Below are 12,754 nucleotides of genomic sequence, written 5' to 3'. Positions count from 1 at the left end.
AACAACCCAACTATTCATTGTGGAGAAATCATAAAATTATGGTATATTCCTATAGTGAAATACTGTTGGGGCACCTGAGTGGCTTAGTCAGTTAAGTGTCTGACTCTTGATTTCATTCAGTTCAGGGCTTGATCTCACAGTTCATGAGTTTGAACCCCAAGTCCAGGCTCTGGTGCTCGCAGTGCAGAGCCTGCTTAGTATATTCTCGCTTGCTCTCTCTGCCCCACCACTGCTCACACACACACACTCAAAATAAATAGAAAAAAACTTAAAAGAAATACTGTTAAAAAGATTGAGGTGGCTAAATTAAAGGTACTTAAAAAGTACCATAATTAAGTAAAAACATAGTTTCAAATTAGAGCTAATGCTGAATTTCTTAAGGGAAGGCAACATGTTGGCTATTTTGAGAGATGTGGAAACATCTTGGTGTCTTTTTTATTTTTTAAATTGTACAATTTTTTTAGTTAGTAATTTTTTTAGGCATAGTTCACATACCCTGAGATGCATAGATTCTAAAGGTACACTGCAGTGATTTTGACAAATGCATACCCATTCAATTTACACCCGTCAAAGTAAAGAACTTGTGCCAGCAAGTTCCCTTGTGTCTTTTCCAGGCACCTGTCTCCTCTTGGAACCACTGTCCTGATTTCTTTCACTATAGCTTCATTTTACCTATTCTTGAGTGTCCTGAAATGGAAGCGAGAGTCTGTGTGTCTGATTTTTGTTCTGCATAACATATTTGAGATTCATCTCTGTATGTATGTTAGTAGCTCCTTCTTTTTATCACTGATGGTATTTGTTTATATTTTTTCTGCTTGATGAGCTTTTAGGTTGTTTCCAGTTTGGAGCCTGGTGTTTTCTTTGTGAGAAGATTTTCAATTAAGTTTAACAGTTTTTTTCTGTGTCAGTTGTAATAAGTTGTATCTTTCAAAGAATTGTTTCAAAATCACTTAATCTAGTTGTACTCATGTCAGTATCAAAGCTTTTCATAATATTTCCTAGTTTTCCTTTTAATGTCTGGGGCATATCTAGCAATGATCTCTTTTCATTTCTAGTAATACTAATTAATTTTTCTTTTATTCTTGGTCAGTGTTAGTGGTTTGTCAGAGAACCAACTGTTTAATTTTCTGTTTTCTATCTCATTGACTTCTGTTCTTGTTTCCTTTTATGATAGTTTGGTTTTAATTTTTCTCTCACTTCTCAAAGTGGATGCTCAGATCATTAATTTCAAATCTTTTATTTCTAATATTAACATTTAAGGCTGTACATTTCTCTATAATCACTGCTTTAATTGCATTCCACAGATTTTGATTTGTTGTTTTCATTATCATTCAACTCAGACATTTTCTAATTTCCCTTGTGGTTTCTTCTTTGTTCCTTGATCTTTACAATAGTGTACTTGCATTCATCCACTTCATACTTAGTGCTGCTGCCATAACACTTGATTTGTACTTAAATTGTAGAGCCCCCAGTATATTATCATGTTTGCTTTAAACATTTGGCTTCTTTGTAAATTAAGAAATGAGGATGGGGCACCTGGGTGGCTCTGTCGGTTGAGCATCTGACTTCAGCTCAGGTCATGATCTCACAGTTCATGAATTCGAACTCGTGTCGAGCTCTACAGCTCAGAGCCTGGAGCCTGCTTTGGATCCTGTGTCTCCCCCTCTGTCTGCCCCTTCCCTGCTCACGCACTCTCTGTCAAAATTGAATAAATGTTAAAATTTTTTTTTAATGAGAAAAATGTCTTTTATGTATTTTTGTGTGTATGTATCATTTCTAGCTCCCTTTGTTCTTTTTTAAGTTCATTTATTTTAAGAGAGCTTGAGCAAGGGAGGGACAGAGAGAATCCCAAACAGGCTGAACTAAGCCACCCAGATACCCCTGGTTTTTTTGCTTTTATATAGAGTCATTTTCCTAAGCTTTTTTTTTTCTTTTTTTTTTTAAAGTACACATCTGTTGGTGATGAATGAATTTTCTCAGCTTTGGTTCAACTGAAAATGTCTTTATTTCACCTATATTTTTGAAAGATGTTTTCGCTGGATATAGAATTCTTGATTGATAGCTGTTTTCCCTCCCCAGTGCTCTGGTGGTATTGTCCACTGTCTTCTGGCCTCCATTGCTTTTTTGATGCAAGGATAGCCATCATCTTACTGTATTCCTGTGTGTAATGTCTCTGATTTTCCTCTGGCTGCTTCTAATGTTCTCTCTTTGTCTGTGGTTTTCAGCAGTTTGACTGTGATGTGTGTGAGTATTTTTGTATTTATTTTGCTTGGGTATTTTTAAGATTTTGGATCTGTGGACTGGTACTTTTCAGGTTTCGGCCTTTATTTCTCCCAATGTTTGTCTGTCCAGTCTCTCATCATTGTGTCATTTTCTGAGGATCCACTCACATGATCATTAGATTCTTTGTTACTGTCCTCCTGGTGACTGGGCTTCTGGGAGACTTTTGTTTTTGTTTTTATTTTTATTTCAGGTATCTTATTTTTCTCTTCTTCATTTTTCTTTTTTTTTTTTTTTGTTTCCATTTCTCTGCTAACATTCCTCATCTTTGACTCATCTCATCTTTGCTTTTAAAATTGTGAATTTTATAACTGCCCTTTAGTGTCCTTGTCTGTGAATTCTAATATCTGAGTCATCTCTGTGTTTATTATTAGTGATTTTTTTTTTTTTTTTTTTAATTTTTGGGACAGAGAGAGACAGAGCATGAACGGGGGAGGGGCAGAGAGAGAGGGAGACACAGAATTGGAAACAGGCTCCAGGCTCCGAGCCATCAGCCCAGAGCCTGACGCGGGGCTCGAACTCACGGACCGCGAGATCGTGACCTGGCTGAAGTCGGACGCTTAACCGACTGCGCCACCCAGGTGCCCCTATTATTAGTGGTTTAAAAAAAATTTTTTTTTAACATTTATTTATTATTGAGAGAGACACACAGAGCATGAGCAGGGGAGGGGCTGAGAGATGGAGAGATACAGAATCCGAAGCAGGCTCCAGGCTCTGAGCTGTCAGCACAGCCCAACGCGGGGCTTGAACTCACAAACCGCGAGATCATGACTTGAGCCAAAGTCAGACGCTTAACCTTAACCTTAAGACTGAGCCATCCAGGCACCCTGTTTTTAGTGATTTAAAAATTTTTTTTTAATGTTTATTTTTGAGAGAGACAGAGCGTGAGGGGGGGAGGGGCAGAGAGAGAAGGAGACAGAATCCAAAGCAGGCTCTAGGCTCTAGGCTCTGAGCTGTCAGCACAGAGCCCAGTGCAGTGCTTGAACTCACAAACTGTGAGATCATGACCTGAGCCGAAGTCAGATGCTTAACCAACTGAGCTACCCAGGTGCCCCTGATTATTTTTAATCCGGATTGTAGGTCATATTTTCTTGTTTTTCATCTGTAGCTAATAATGTTACTGTATGCTGATATACAATATTGTAGAAAGTTTGGTTTTGTCTTATCTCAGGAATGTTGCATTTTGTTCTGATAGGTAGGTGATTTAAGTTGATCCCTTGGACCTTGTTTGTCATGGCTTGGTTTTGGGATTGGTTAAGGTGGGTATGGAGTGGCCCTTGCTGTGTAGGACACAGTCCTTATTCATGAGATGCGCTATTTCTGGGTCACACTTAAGTGCCCGATATGTTCATTAGGGTCCAGTTCTACTATTGTACAGTTTCCCCCAGCTGCATTTAGCTTGCAACCAGCTAGCAGCTGTTCTCTGCTAGGCCTCAAGGAATCCTGACTTGAACATCACAGGTTTCAGTTCAGCCAAAGACCCAAATGGAACCTGCACAGATTTCTGGGTGTTTATCTGCAACCAGTAGCCCTGAACTGGGTGTTCTGTTTTCTCTACCTAGTAAGGGCAGGGCCTTTACTTCTCTTTGTTGCAATTTGGGCGGTGTTCCAAGAGAAAGCTGGGAAGAATGTGGAGTTTATCCGTTATGTTTTCTTATTCAAGGATTATAACCTTACGCTCCCTTACAGTGACTAGAAATCGTTGCCTTGTGTCTTTTGCCTAGTTTTACACTTCTTTATAGCAGGGGTTGGGGGCATGAGGCTAAGTTGCTACCTTCATAATCAAAACTGGAAGTCCAGTCTTCTCTTAAAAGAATGTTTTAATTTTAACCAAATTGCCAAACTAGTAATCTTTTATTGGTCCTGTAATTAGCATACCTTAGGATATTCATTTCATGGTGGACTTTTCTTAACTTATTTAACGCCTATGTTAATGCAAACCAAGCTCGAGTCAGTCCTTCAACGTCCTACACCCCCAGTCGTCACAAGAGGAGTTATGAAGATGATGAAGATATGGACCTACAGCCCAGCAAACAGAAAGACCAGCATGCGGGTGCCAGACAAGCAGGTATTGTGTGCCAGTGGGCTTTCTGTAGACTTCTCTCTCAGATTTGGTTTCAGAGTGAATTGTGTGATGCAGCCCTAGATTTAGGAGCTGGCAGTGATGGGACAACCTCACTTTCAAGTTTATCGCAATTACAGACGGTTTTGAGATTCTGCAGTACTTTTGGTCAGACTGTTTCATAACCAAGCAGTTAGGCATCACTTAGTGAAAAGTGTCTGCTCGCCTATTAGTTTGTAAGGGTCTTCAGGTGGTTAGTCAAGAAAGGCCTTTGCTCATTCTTCATACTGGTTTTTATCTCTGCTCATAAGTAATACGGAAGCATAGTACTTTATCCTGAAAATGTTTTTTTCATATCTGAAAACATCCTTTCTTGTTTTCCTTTTGAGATAGTGGTATTTTAAGTTAGTGAGATTGAGAACACCAGCAGAAAACTTGAAATTGTGGCACATGAGATGACTTAGTCCTCAGCTTGAGAGCAGAAAGCCCTCGGGATAGGCAGAATTGTACTTAATACATGTTTGTAGTGGTTTATCTCGAAATGTGCTGAAAACCCAGTGAATTCTCATTAACACAGGGAGAACGAAAGGGGCAGCGCCCTAAGAGATGAGACCATTTCAGGATTGGCATAGTTCATTCTTGATCTCACCGATCACGGTTTTTAGGAGTATTCTTTATTGTGGCAGGTAGAGAGGTTTGTCTTTCCTCCTTTTCTGTCCAGTCATTGAGCTTGAGCACCTTCATCAGAGGGCAAGTTGAAGGGAGAGGAGGTCAAACAAGTCTGTCTTGTCAGTGAGCTTCTGTAAGATTGGGCTGAGGGTGGTAAACAAGGAATTAGTAATGAATTTCACTTACCAATATGTTTTCCTACTTAGTAAAGTTCATATTACTATATTTCCTTAAAGCCAAGGCAGATTTTAATGTTCTTAAAATTGGGATGTTTAATGGTAAATCTATACAAATGTGGTTATTCTTTTTCTCCACACCACCCCCCCAAACAGTATAAATTAATGGTGTAGCATAACAATAAGTAACCTTAGAATCCAGGACATAGTAATTCTCTTACTGTCTAAGCAGTTGATGCTCTCTTCTGTTTTTTGCCTTTTGTTTGAATGTCATACTGTAGGGGTTTTTTTAAATACATTTGAGTGTATTATTTATGTAAAACTTGTTTGTTGGTTTCTGGGTAATCTGTCAAGCTACATATATTTTTAAACTTTCTTTGAGATAAGTGTAGACCACATGGCAATTGTAAGAAATAATACAGAGAGAGCCTGTATATCCTTCACCCAGTTTCCCCTGATAACATCTTCTATAATTCTAGTAGAATATCATAACCAGGAAATGGTCATTAATACCACCCATTGACCTTATATTCACATTTCATGGGCCCACTACCACGGTCCAGATCCAGAGCAGTTCCTTGCCCGCCATCTCTCAAGTTGCCTTGTAGAGCATACTTACCCCTTTCCTGCCTCTCCCCTCCCCACAGATTCCTAACCCCTGGCAAACACTAACCCATTCTTTATGCTTCTGTTACTGCATGACCATATGTAGTCAGGTATACTTCAATTAAAAAAAAAAAAAAAAAGATTCCAGCCTAGCATTAACCCTAAAAAAAAAAAAAAAAAAAGGTTACATAAATGCAATCAAATATTACGTAAACTTTGTGGATTGGCTTTTTTCATTCAGAATTTCCTTGAGATCCATCCAAGTTGTTGCAGGTATCAGTAATTTATTCCTTTTTATTTTTTTATTGCTGACCGATACTTTATGGTGTGGCTGACTATCTGTTGATTCTAATTAGTTATAAACCCTAGACTGGGACTGCTTCAGAGATAAGAGGGTACTTTTTAATCATCTTTGTATCCCCAACAACTGGTCTGATTCCTAGTACATAATGGATGCTAATAAATATGTGGTAAATGAATATATTGCTATTATATGGTTTTATTCTGCTTAATAAGTAGAAAAAAGTTCTACCAAGGTGGGTTTGTTGTCTGTAAACCATGTATTTCTTAAAGATGTCAAAGTAACTATTAAATGTTAACTTTTAAAATACTTACACTTGAGATTTGATGGGAATTTTTTGCCATCTTATTGTAGGGAAGAAATGATTAAAATTTGCAGATCTTCATAATAATCTTTGTTCTTTTAGGTCAGATAGTAGGTTTTGTTAGCATATGTTATTTAAGAACCGTAACAACTTGAAGTTTGTGAGTTCAGCAGCACCATTTATATCAAACTTGAGAGGCTCTTTGGAATGTTCTTTATCTCTGGGAAGCCTTAAAAATGACTAAGTGCAGTGTTGTTCTTTGAATTTAGGCAGTGTTGGTGGTCTTCAGTGGTGTGGAGAGCCAAAACGTTTAGAAACTGAAGCTTCTACTGGGCAACAGCTGAACTTCTTGAACTTCTCTTCTCCTTTTGACCTGAATTTTCCACTGCCAGGGGAGAAGGGCCCTGCATGCCTTGTGAAGGTACTAAACCCTTTATAGACCCCATGTGGATACAGATGTGCTATGCGTCTCAAGTCGACATGGAGTGCTCTTAGCATTGTGTTTGTTTCCTGTGGCTGCTGCAGCAAATACAACTTCAGTAGCTTTTAATAACAACAAAAACGTATCATTTTATAGCCTTTAGGTCAGAAGTCCAACATGGATCTCACTGAGGATAATATGCAGTCCTTAGGGCTGCATTCCATTATAGATGCTCCGGGAAGACTGTTTTTCTAGCTTCTAGAAGTGCTCACATTCCTTGGCTTGGGACCCCTTCTTCCATCTTCCAAGCCAGCAGCCATGCCTCTCTCTAACCATTTTTGCATAGTCACATCTCCCTCAGACTGTTGGTAGGAGAGATTCTCCAGTTTTAAGGGCCTTCATGTATATTTGGGTCCAGTCAGATAATCCAGGATAATCTCCTCATTGCAGGGTCTTTAATTTACACACATTCCTTTTGCTTGCAAGGTAACACATTCACAAATTTCAGGGATTAGGATGTGGACCTCTTTAGGAGGCCATGTTCTGCCCACCACAGCATTCTGAAAGAATTGAAGAATATTCGAACACAGAAGTGGAACAGTTTTTTAATTCATGTCTACTGCCTTCCTTAGTCATTTCCATCTTCCTAATAACGACTTCATTTTCAACATTCTCGCCCCCAAATCCATTTCTCATTTGAATTTAAAATAAAATAGAAGGCAGCAAATCTATTGGTAGTTTGTTCTCCAGTCTTGCTTACCCTGGTTTTTTTGAAGTTTCAGAAGTGATCTTGAGAATTTCCATTCTCATATTTTGTGGTTTTAACTTCAGTGGCACTTCAGTTATGTAACACGGGGACCAGAGTTAGGACAGCTTTCCTGCCATGCTTCAGTTAGGTCTCCCCAGTAGGAGGCTTTGCCAGTTACTAAAGTCCATTAAAGACAGACAACTTTGAAAGTTTGTTTTATTGTGAAAAACCTCATGGCCTGAGTTAGTGTTAATCCTCCTAATGGTACCTAGTGTGTGAATAAGTCCAAAGATAGTCATTCTGGTTTTTTCCCCCCTTCCCTTGGTATACCTAATGGATTTTGAGTTATATAATGCATGTTTCTTGTTTAGTTGGCCATCATTCTTCGGGAAAGCCCTTTTCTTCACAGCAGTGTGGTGTATTGAAAACAGACCATGGTCTGGGAGTCAGGAGTCCTGTGTTTTAATTGTTAATTGCTAACTAGGAGAATGACTTCAGGCGAGTACTTTACCTCTCTTGGTTTCAATTGATGAAATAAAGGAGTTGCCTTAAGGTCCATTTCCTGTATTTTATGATTTTTTGGTGTTGGTTAGTGCTAACAACATGATTTTGTGTGGTTTCGTCCTGTTAGGTCTACGAAGACTGGGATTGTTTCAAAGTAAACGATGTTCTTGAGTTATATGGCATTCTGTCTGTGGATCCTGTGCTAAGTACACTGAATAATGACGAAAGGTGAGTCTGTTTGCTCTTTTTGGGGGAACTTTATTTTGATATAATTTCAAACTTGCAGAAAAGTTGGAAGATAGTTATAAAGAACTTTCTCCCTATGCCCAGATTTACCAGTTGACACTTGTGCCTCATTTGCTCTGTCATTCATTTGTGCTCTTACATGTACACATTTTTGTGTGCATACATACATTTTTCTGAAACACTTGAGAGTAAGTTGCCTACATTATACCCTAAATACTTGAGTTCATACTTCCTAACAACAAAGACTTTCTCATACACATTCAGAATATAACTATCAGAATTAAGAACTTTGCCATGAATGCACAATACACTGACCCACAGTCCACACTTAATTTCCCCAGCTATCTCAGTCATGTTCTTTCTGGTGTTTGTTTTTTGTTGTTTTGTTTTTCTTCTTTTCCCTGGTACGGTATCCATAGGGTCACATGTACCACTAACCCGGAATAGTTCTCAACTTTTGTCTTTTCTGGTCTCGATGCCTTTTTTTTTTTAAACAACAGAAATTCATTGCTCACGGTTCTGGAGGCTGGGAAGTCCAAGACTAAGGTGCTGCCAGATTCAGTGTCTAGTGAGGGCTCGTATCCTGGTTTGCAAATGGCTGTCTTCCGTGTCCTCACATGCACAAAGCCTTGACACTTTTGAAGAGTAAAAGCTAGTCATTTTATAGAATATCTCAGTTTGGGTTTGTGTGATGTTTCCTCATGATTAGATTCAGGCCATCATCTCGGGAGACATGTGATGTCTGGTTGCCCTATTACTGGTGATACTAATTTTGATTACTTGGTTAAGGTGGCATTTGCCAGCCTTTTTGTCCTACAAAGTTACTGTTTTTCAATTTGTAATAAACAAGTAATTTGGAAGGTGATACGTTGAGACTATAAATACCTGGTTTCTCATATAACATCCACTTATTTTAATATCCATTGATGATTCTTGAACCATTTATTACTGTGATGGTGATTTTATTATCAGTCATTCTTCCTACATTTATTTATTGGCATTCTGTTGGAAGAGCAATTTCCCTTCTCTCTCATTTGTTTATTCCAGTAATTTGTTTATATCAGCATGGACGTTAGCCTGGTATAATTTTGAGATTCAGATTTTCTCATTTTGCTAGTGGGAGTCATCGTAAGCAGGCTTTGGGTCCTTGCTGACATGACCTTTTCGATTTTGAACATCTCTTTTCTGGCACATTAACAGTGTTTCAGCTTCATCTTGTCCTTCCCATGCTCCAGCTGCAGTATCAGCCATATTTCCAAGGAGCACCAGTTTCTTTTAGGGAGGAATTGTATTTAAAAGTCTAGATCTGAGTGCTTGTGTGCTCCTTGGTACTAGGATTGGTATTGCTTCTATGCTCTTTGAGTGGACAGTGCTGGGAAATATATATACACATACTCGCACTGTATACATACAAATAAATGCACGTTTATATACACATACACACAGATCTGTGTATTTTCAAGTCTGTATATCAGAACCATGAGTTCACACTGTTTCTGGTTCCAGTTCAGCACGTAGATCGTCCTTCCCCCTTCCCATGTTTGTAACTCCTTTTCTAACAGAAAGAAGCTTGACTCTCATTATTCTCCATACATCCTACAATACAGGGAAGGTCATTGCAGAATTGGTAGTCCATAGCACTGCAAAGAACAAACCTCATAACTTGAGTTCAAGATTTGTTTCCATTTCTTCTTGTTTTAGAATGAGGTTTGTAGTCAGAGTGTTATGTCCAGAGTTACTGGGGTGGGTACTTTCCTTCCCCTTGGTTCTTTTGCTCATCATTCATTTTACGTGGTCGCGTTCCTTTGCTTCCATTGTGCTTCATTTCAGAGTTTTTCTTCCATTCTTAACTGTTTTGATTTTTAAAGTCTAGAAAACATTGACATTATTGCCAAAGTTGCAGCTGTACACAAAGAATGCAGGGCTGTCATCGCCCTGCCCTGTTCCCCTCACCCTCCACAGGGAACCAGCCTCCCTTTCCACTTTTATCTTCCATGTAGTTTTGGCCAAAATAAGTAGAAACGTGTCTATTTTATTCCCCTTTTATTCTTATGGAAAAGGTAGCACAGTATATGTATTCCTTTATACTCTTTCTGCTCATTTAACAATATATCCTGAAAATCCAGATCTTCCTCATTATCTTTTGAGTTTGCCAGAAGAGTGGAATCGCATCTCGCCCTTCCCCTCCCCCGCCCCGCACACACACGATAGCTTTGTTGAGTATTGGACACTGATCTTGGTTTCTCCACAGAAAGAACTTTTCACTGTTAAAAAAAAAAAAAAAGGTACAAAATAAAAATTTTAAAGAACTTTAAATAAATAACATTTCCGTAATAACAGTAGAGCAAATTACTTTTCTCAGCTGTTTCTGGTTATGATGATTTTTCCTGCGTCGGTTACTTCATTTGCTGAGGCCACGCAGTGTACAGAGAGACCCGGATCGCCTTGGGCTGGGTTGGCAGCCTGGTTTGGCCATTTACTGGCTGTGCAGCCTTGGGCTTAATTGCTTCGGTGGCTTGGTTTCCTCTCTACAGAGGGTGTTGGTGCACAGCGAAGAACACTGCCCAGCACATAGTACGCGTCACCTAAGGGTTGTCATTGTCCTTGTGTGTGAGGGAGATAGCAGTATGAAGTGGGGACTCTAGAGCAACCTGTAAAGTCTGAAGTTCTAAAAACATTTTAGTGTTTTGTTTCAATCATATCACAGCAAATCCATCGTCTGCTCATTCATTTGGCAAATTTGAAAAACTCACTTTATTTTCACTGCTTGACTACTCTTCAAGGGAGGTGTCGTGTAGGAATAACATTTAGGAAGAGCAATTAGAATAGAGGTGAGTGGATCTTCCACACACTGAGTAAGAGATACCTGATGGCTTTTGAGAAAAAGACCCCAGTTTGGGGGTAGCTGAGATGCTGCTGCGAAGTATTTCATGTTTCAGCTGATAGCTTAAGAGTATCTGTGTTTTGCAACAGCCTTATCAGTGACATATTCTGTTCCATTATTTGCAGCTACAGCACACTGAGTAAAAATGTTCTTGTTTTCAAAGAATAAATCCATATCCTCCTACGACCTTAACTAGCCTGAAATCGTGTGACCTGACAATTTAGAGGGGCCGTTTTTTTGTTCTTTATGGAGATACACAGGTGGAACCGTTCTCGGCCTGAATTCTCATTTCATTTTCAGAGATGTGTCTGGGAATTGAAGCTTTATCCTGTCTCCGTAGGGATGCCTCTTCGCTCCTGGATCCAATGGAATGCACAGACACGGCTGAAGAGCAGCGAGTGCACAGTCCTCCTGCCTCGTTAGTGCCAAGAATCCATGTGGTTTTAGCCCAGAAGTTGCAGCACATCAATCCTTTACTGCCTGCTTGCCTTAACAAGGAGGAGAGCAAAACCTGTAAGTGTAAGTGCTGACGCCGTGGGGCCCAGACCGTCAGCCCCTGTGTGTGTCGGGAGCTGCCTGTGACATGTGCTCATGGTGGCGCCGAGTTGGTCAGGTCCTCGCTCCTCAGGTTGAGCTTCTCTAGTAATCCCCCTTTCTCTGCCCCATTTTCCTCTGTGTTAATCCTCTTTATTAAAACGAAGCAAACGAAAGTTTACAGGCTGTCTTATTTTGAAGATTGGCATCACTTAATGACCAATATTTTAAGTCTACGTTAGTTGTCTATGGACCATAGTGCTCTGTTCCACTCGGGTTTGTTTAGTTTTTTTAGCCTGAGATGCTCCAGAGGAGCCGCGTGTGTGTTCTAAATGTGGTCTCCCCTCTCCAGTCATTTCAGGTTTCATGTCCGAACTGTCTCCCGTCCGGGCAGAGCTGCTTGGTTTCCTCACGCACGCCCTTCTGGGAGACAGCCTGGCCGCCGAGTACCTTATCTTACATCTCATCTCCACAGTGTAAGTGCGGTCGTCCCGGGGTGCTGAGGGCAGCTGGGGGTGGTGTGGAAAGTGGAAGAGAGCGGGAAGGTTTCTCCGCTAACTTGTGTGTCACAGTTTATTAGCTTCATCATCAGATGGTTTTTATTTGTTCAGTGTAACAAGTGTTACACCAGATGGCAGACAAATTCCTTTTCTCAGTTTCACATTGAACCTTTTGTTTATGTCTCCCGTAAATAGAAGAGCCACAGTCAGACAGAGCCTGGCTGATGCGTAAAATGAGCTGTTTTACTCTTTTTGGGTCCTGCATTCTCTGTTCATACAATCCAGGGCTCCACACAGTTCAGTGTGTGCACCGCTGACTGGTCTGTGGACGTGAGCGCCTTGCACAGCACTGTACGTGTGTCTTCCCTGATTTCGGAAGTAACGTGTGTCTTCAAAGTTTCAGGAGCGTAAAGAAACGGGAAGTCATCTATAATCTCTCCAGTCAGAAATGATCTCTGTTAACACATCTTGGCTCATGTCCATTTCATCTTTTTTTTTGTTTGTTCTTAATGTTTGTTT

General features: G+C 39.9%; 1 protein-coding gene across 2 annotated transcripts in view; it reads left to right on the top strand.

Annotated features, from left to right (window-relative positions):
* Positions 1-12,754, top strand: part of MCMBP (minichromosome maintenance complex binding protein) — a 48,094-nt gene that overhangs the window by 23,629 nt on the left and 11,711 nt on the right. The window contains exons 6-10 of one of the 2 annotated variants that reach the window (XM_047824641.1): positions 4,204-4,348; positions 6,668-6,819; positions 8,199-8,299; positions 11,542-11,714; positions 12,088-12,211. In XM_047824641.1, coding sequence (XP_047680597.1) covers positions 4,204-4,348; positions 6,668-6,819; positions 8,199-8,299; positions 11,542-11,714; positions 12,088-12,211 — 695 coding nt within the window. Of the gene's footprint in view, positions 1-4,203; positions 4,349-6,667; positions 6,820-8,198; positions 8,300-11,541; positions 11,721-12,087; positions 12,212-12,754 lie in introns of both variants that reach the window. The other variant, XM_047824640.1, reaches the window with a different exon arrangement.

The sequence above is a fragment of the Prionailurus viverrinus genome, chromosome D2 (genome assembly GCF_022837055.1).
Source record: "Prionailurus viverrinus isolate Anna chromosome D2, UM_Priviv_1.0, whole genome shotgun sequence".
NCBI classification, from domain to species: Eukaryota; Metazoa; Chordata; class Mammalia; order Carnivora; family Felidae; genus Prionailurus; species Prionailurus viverrinus.
The sequence above is the reverse complement of the archived record's forward strand: the minus strand, read 5'-3'. Positions and strand labels throughout refer to the sequence as shown.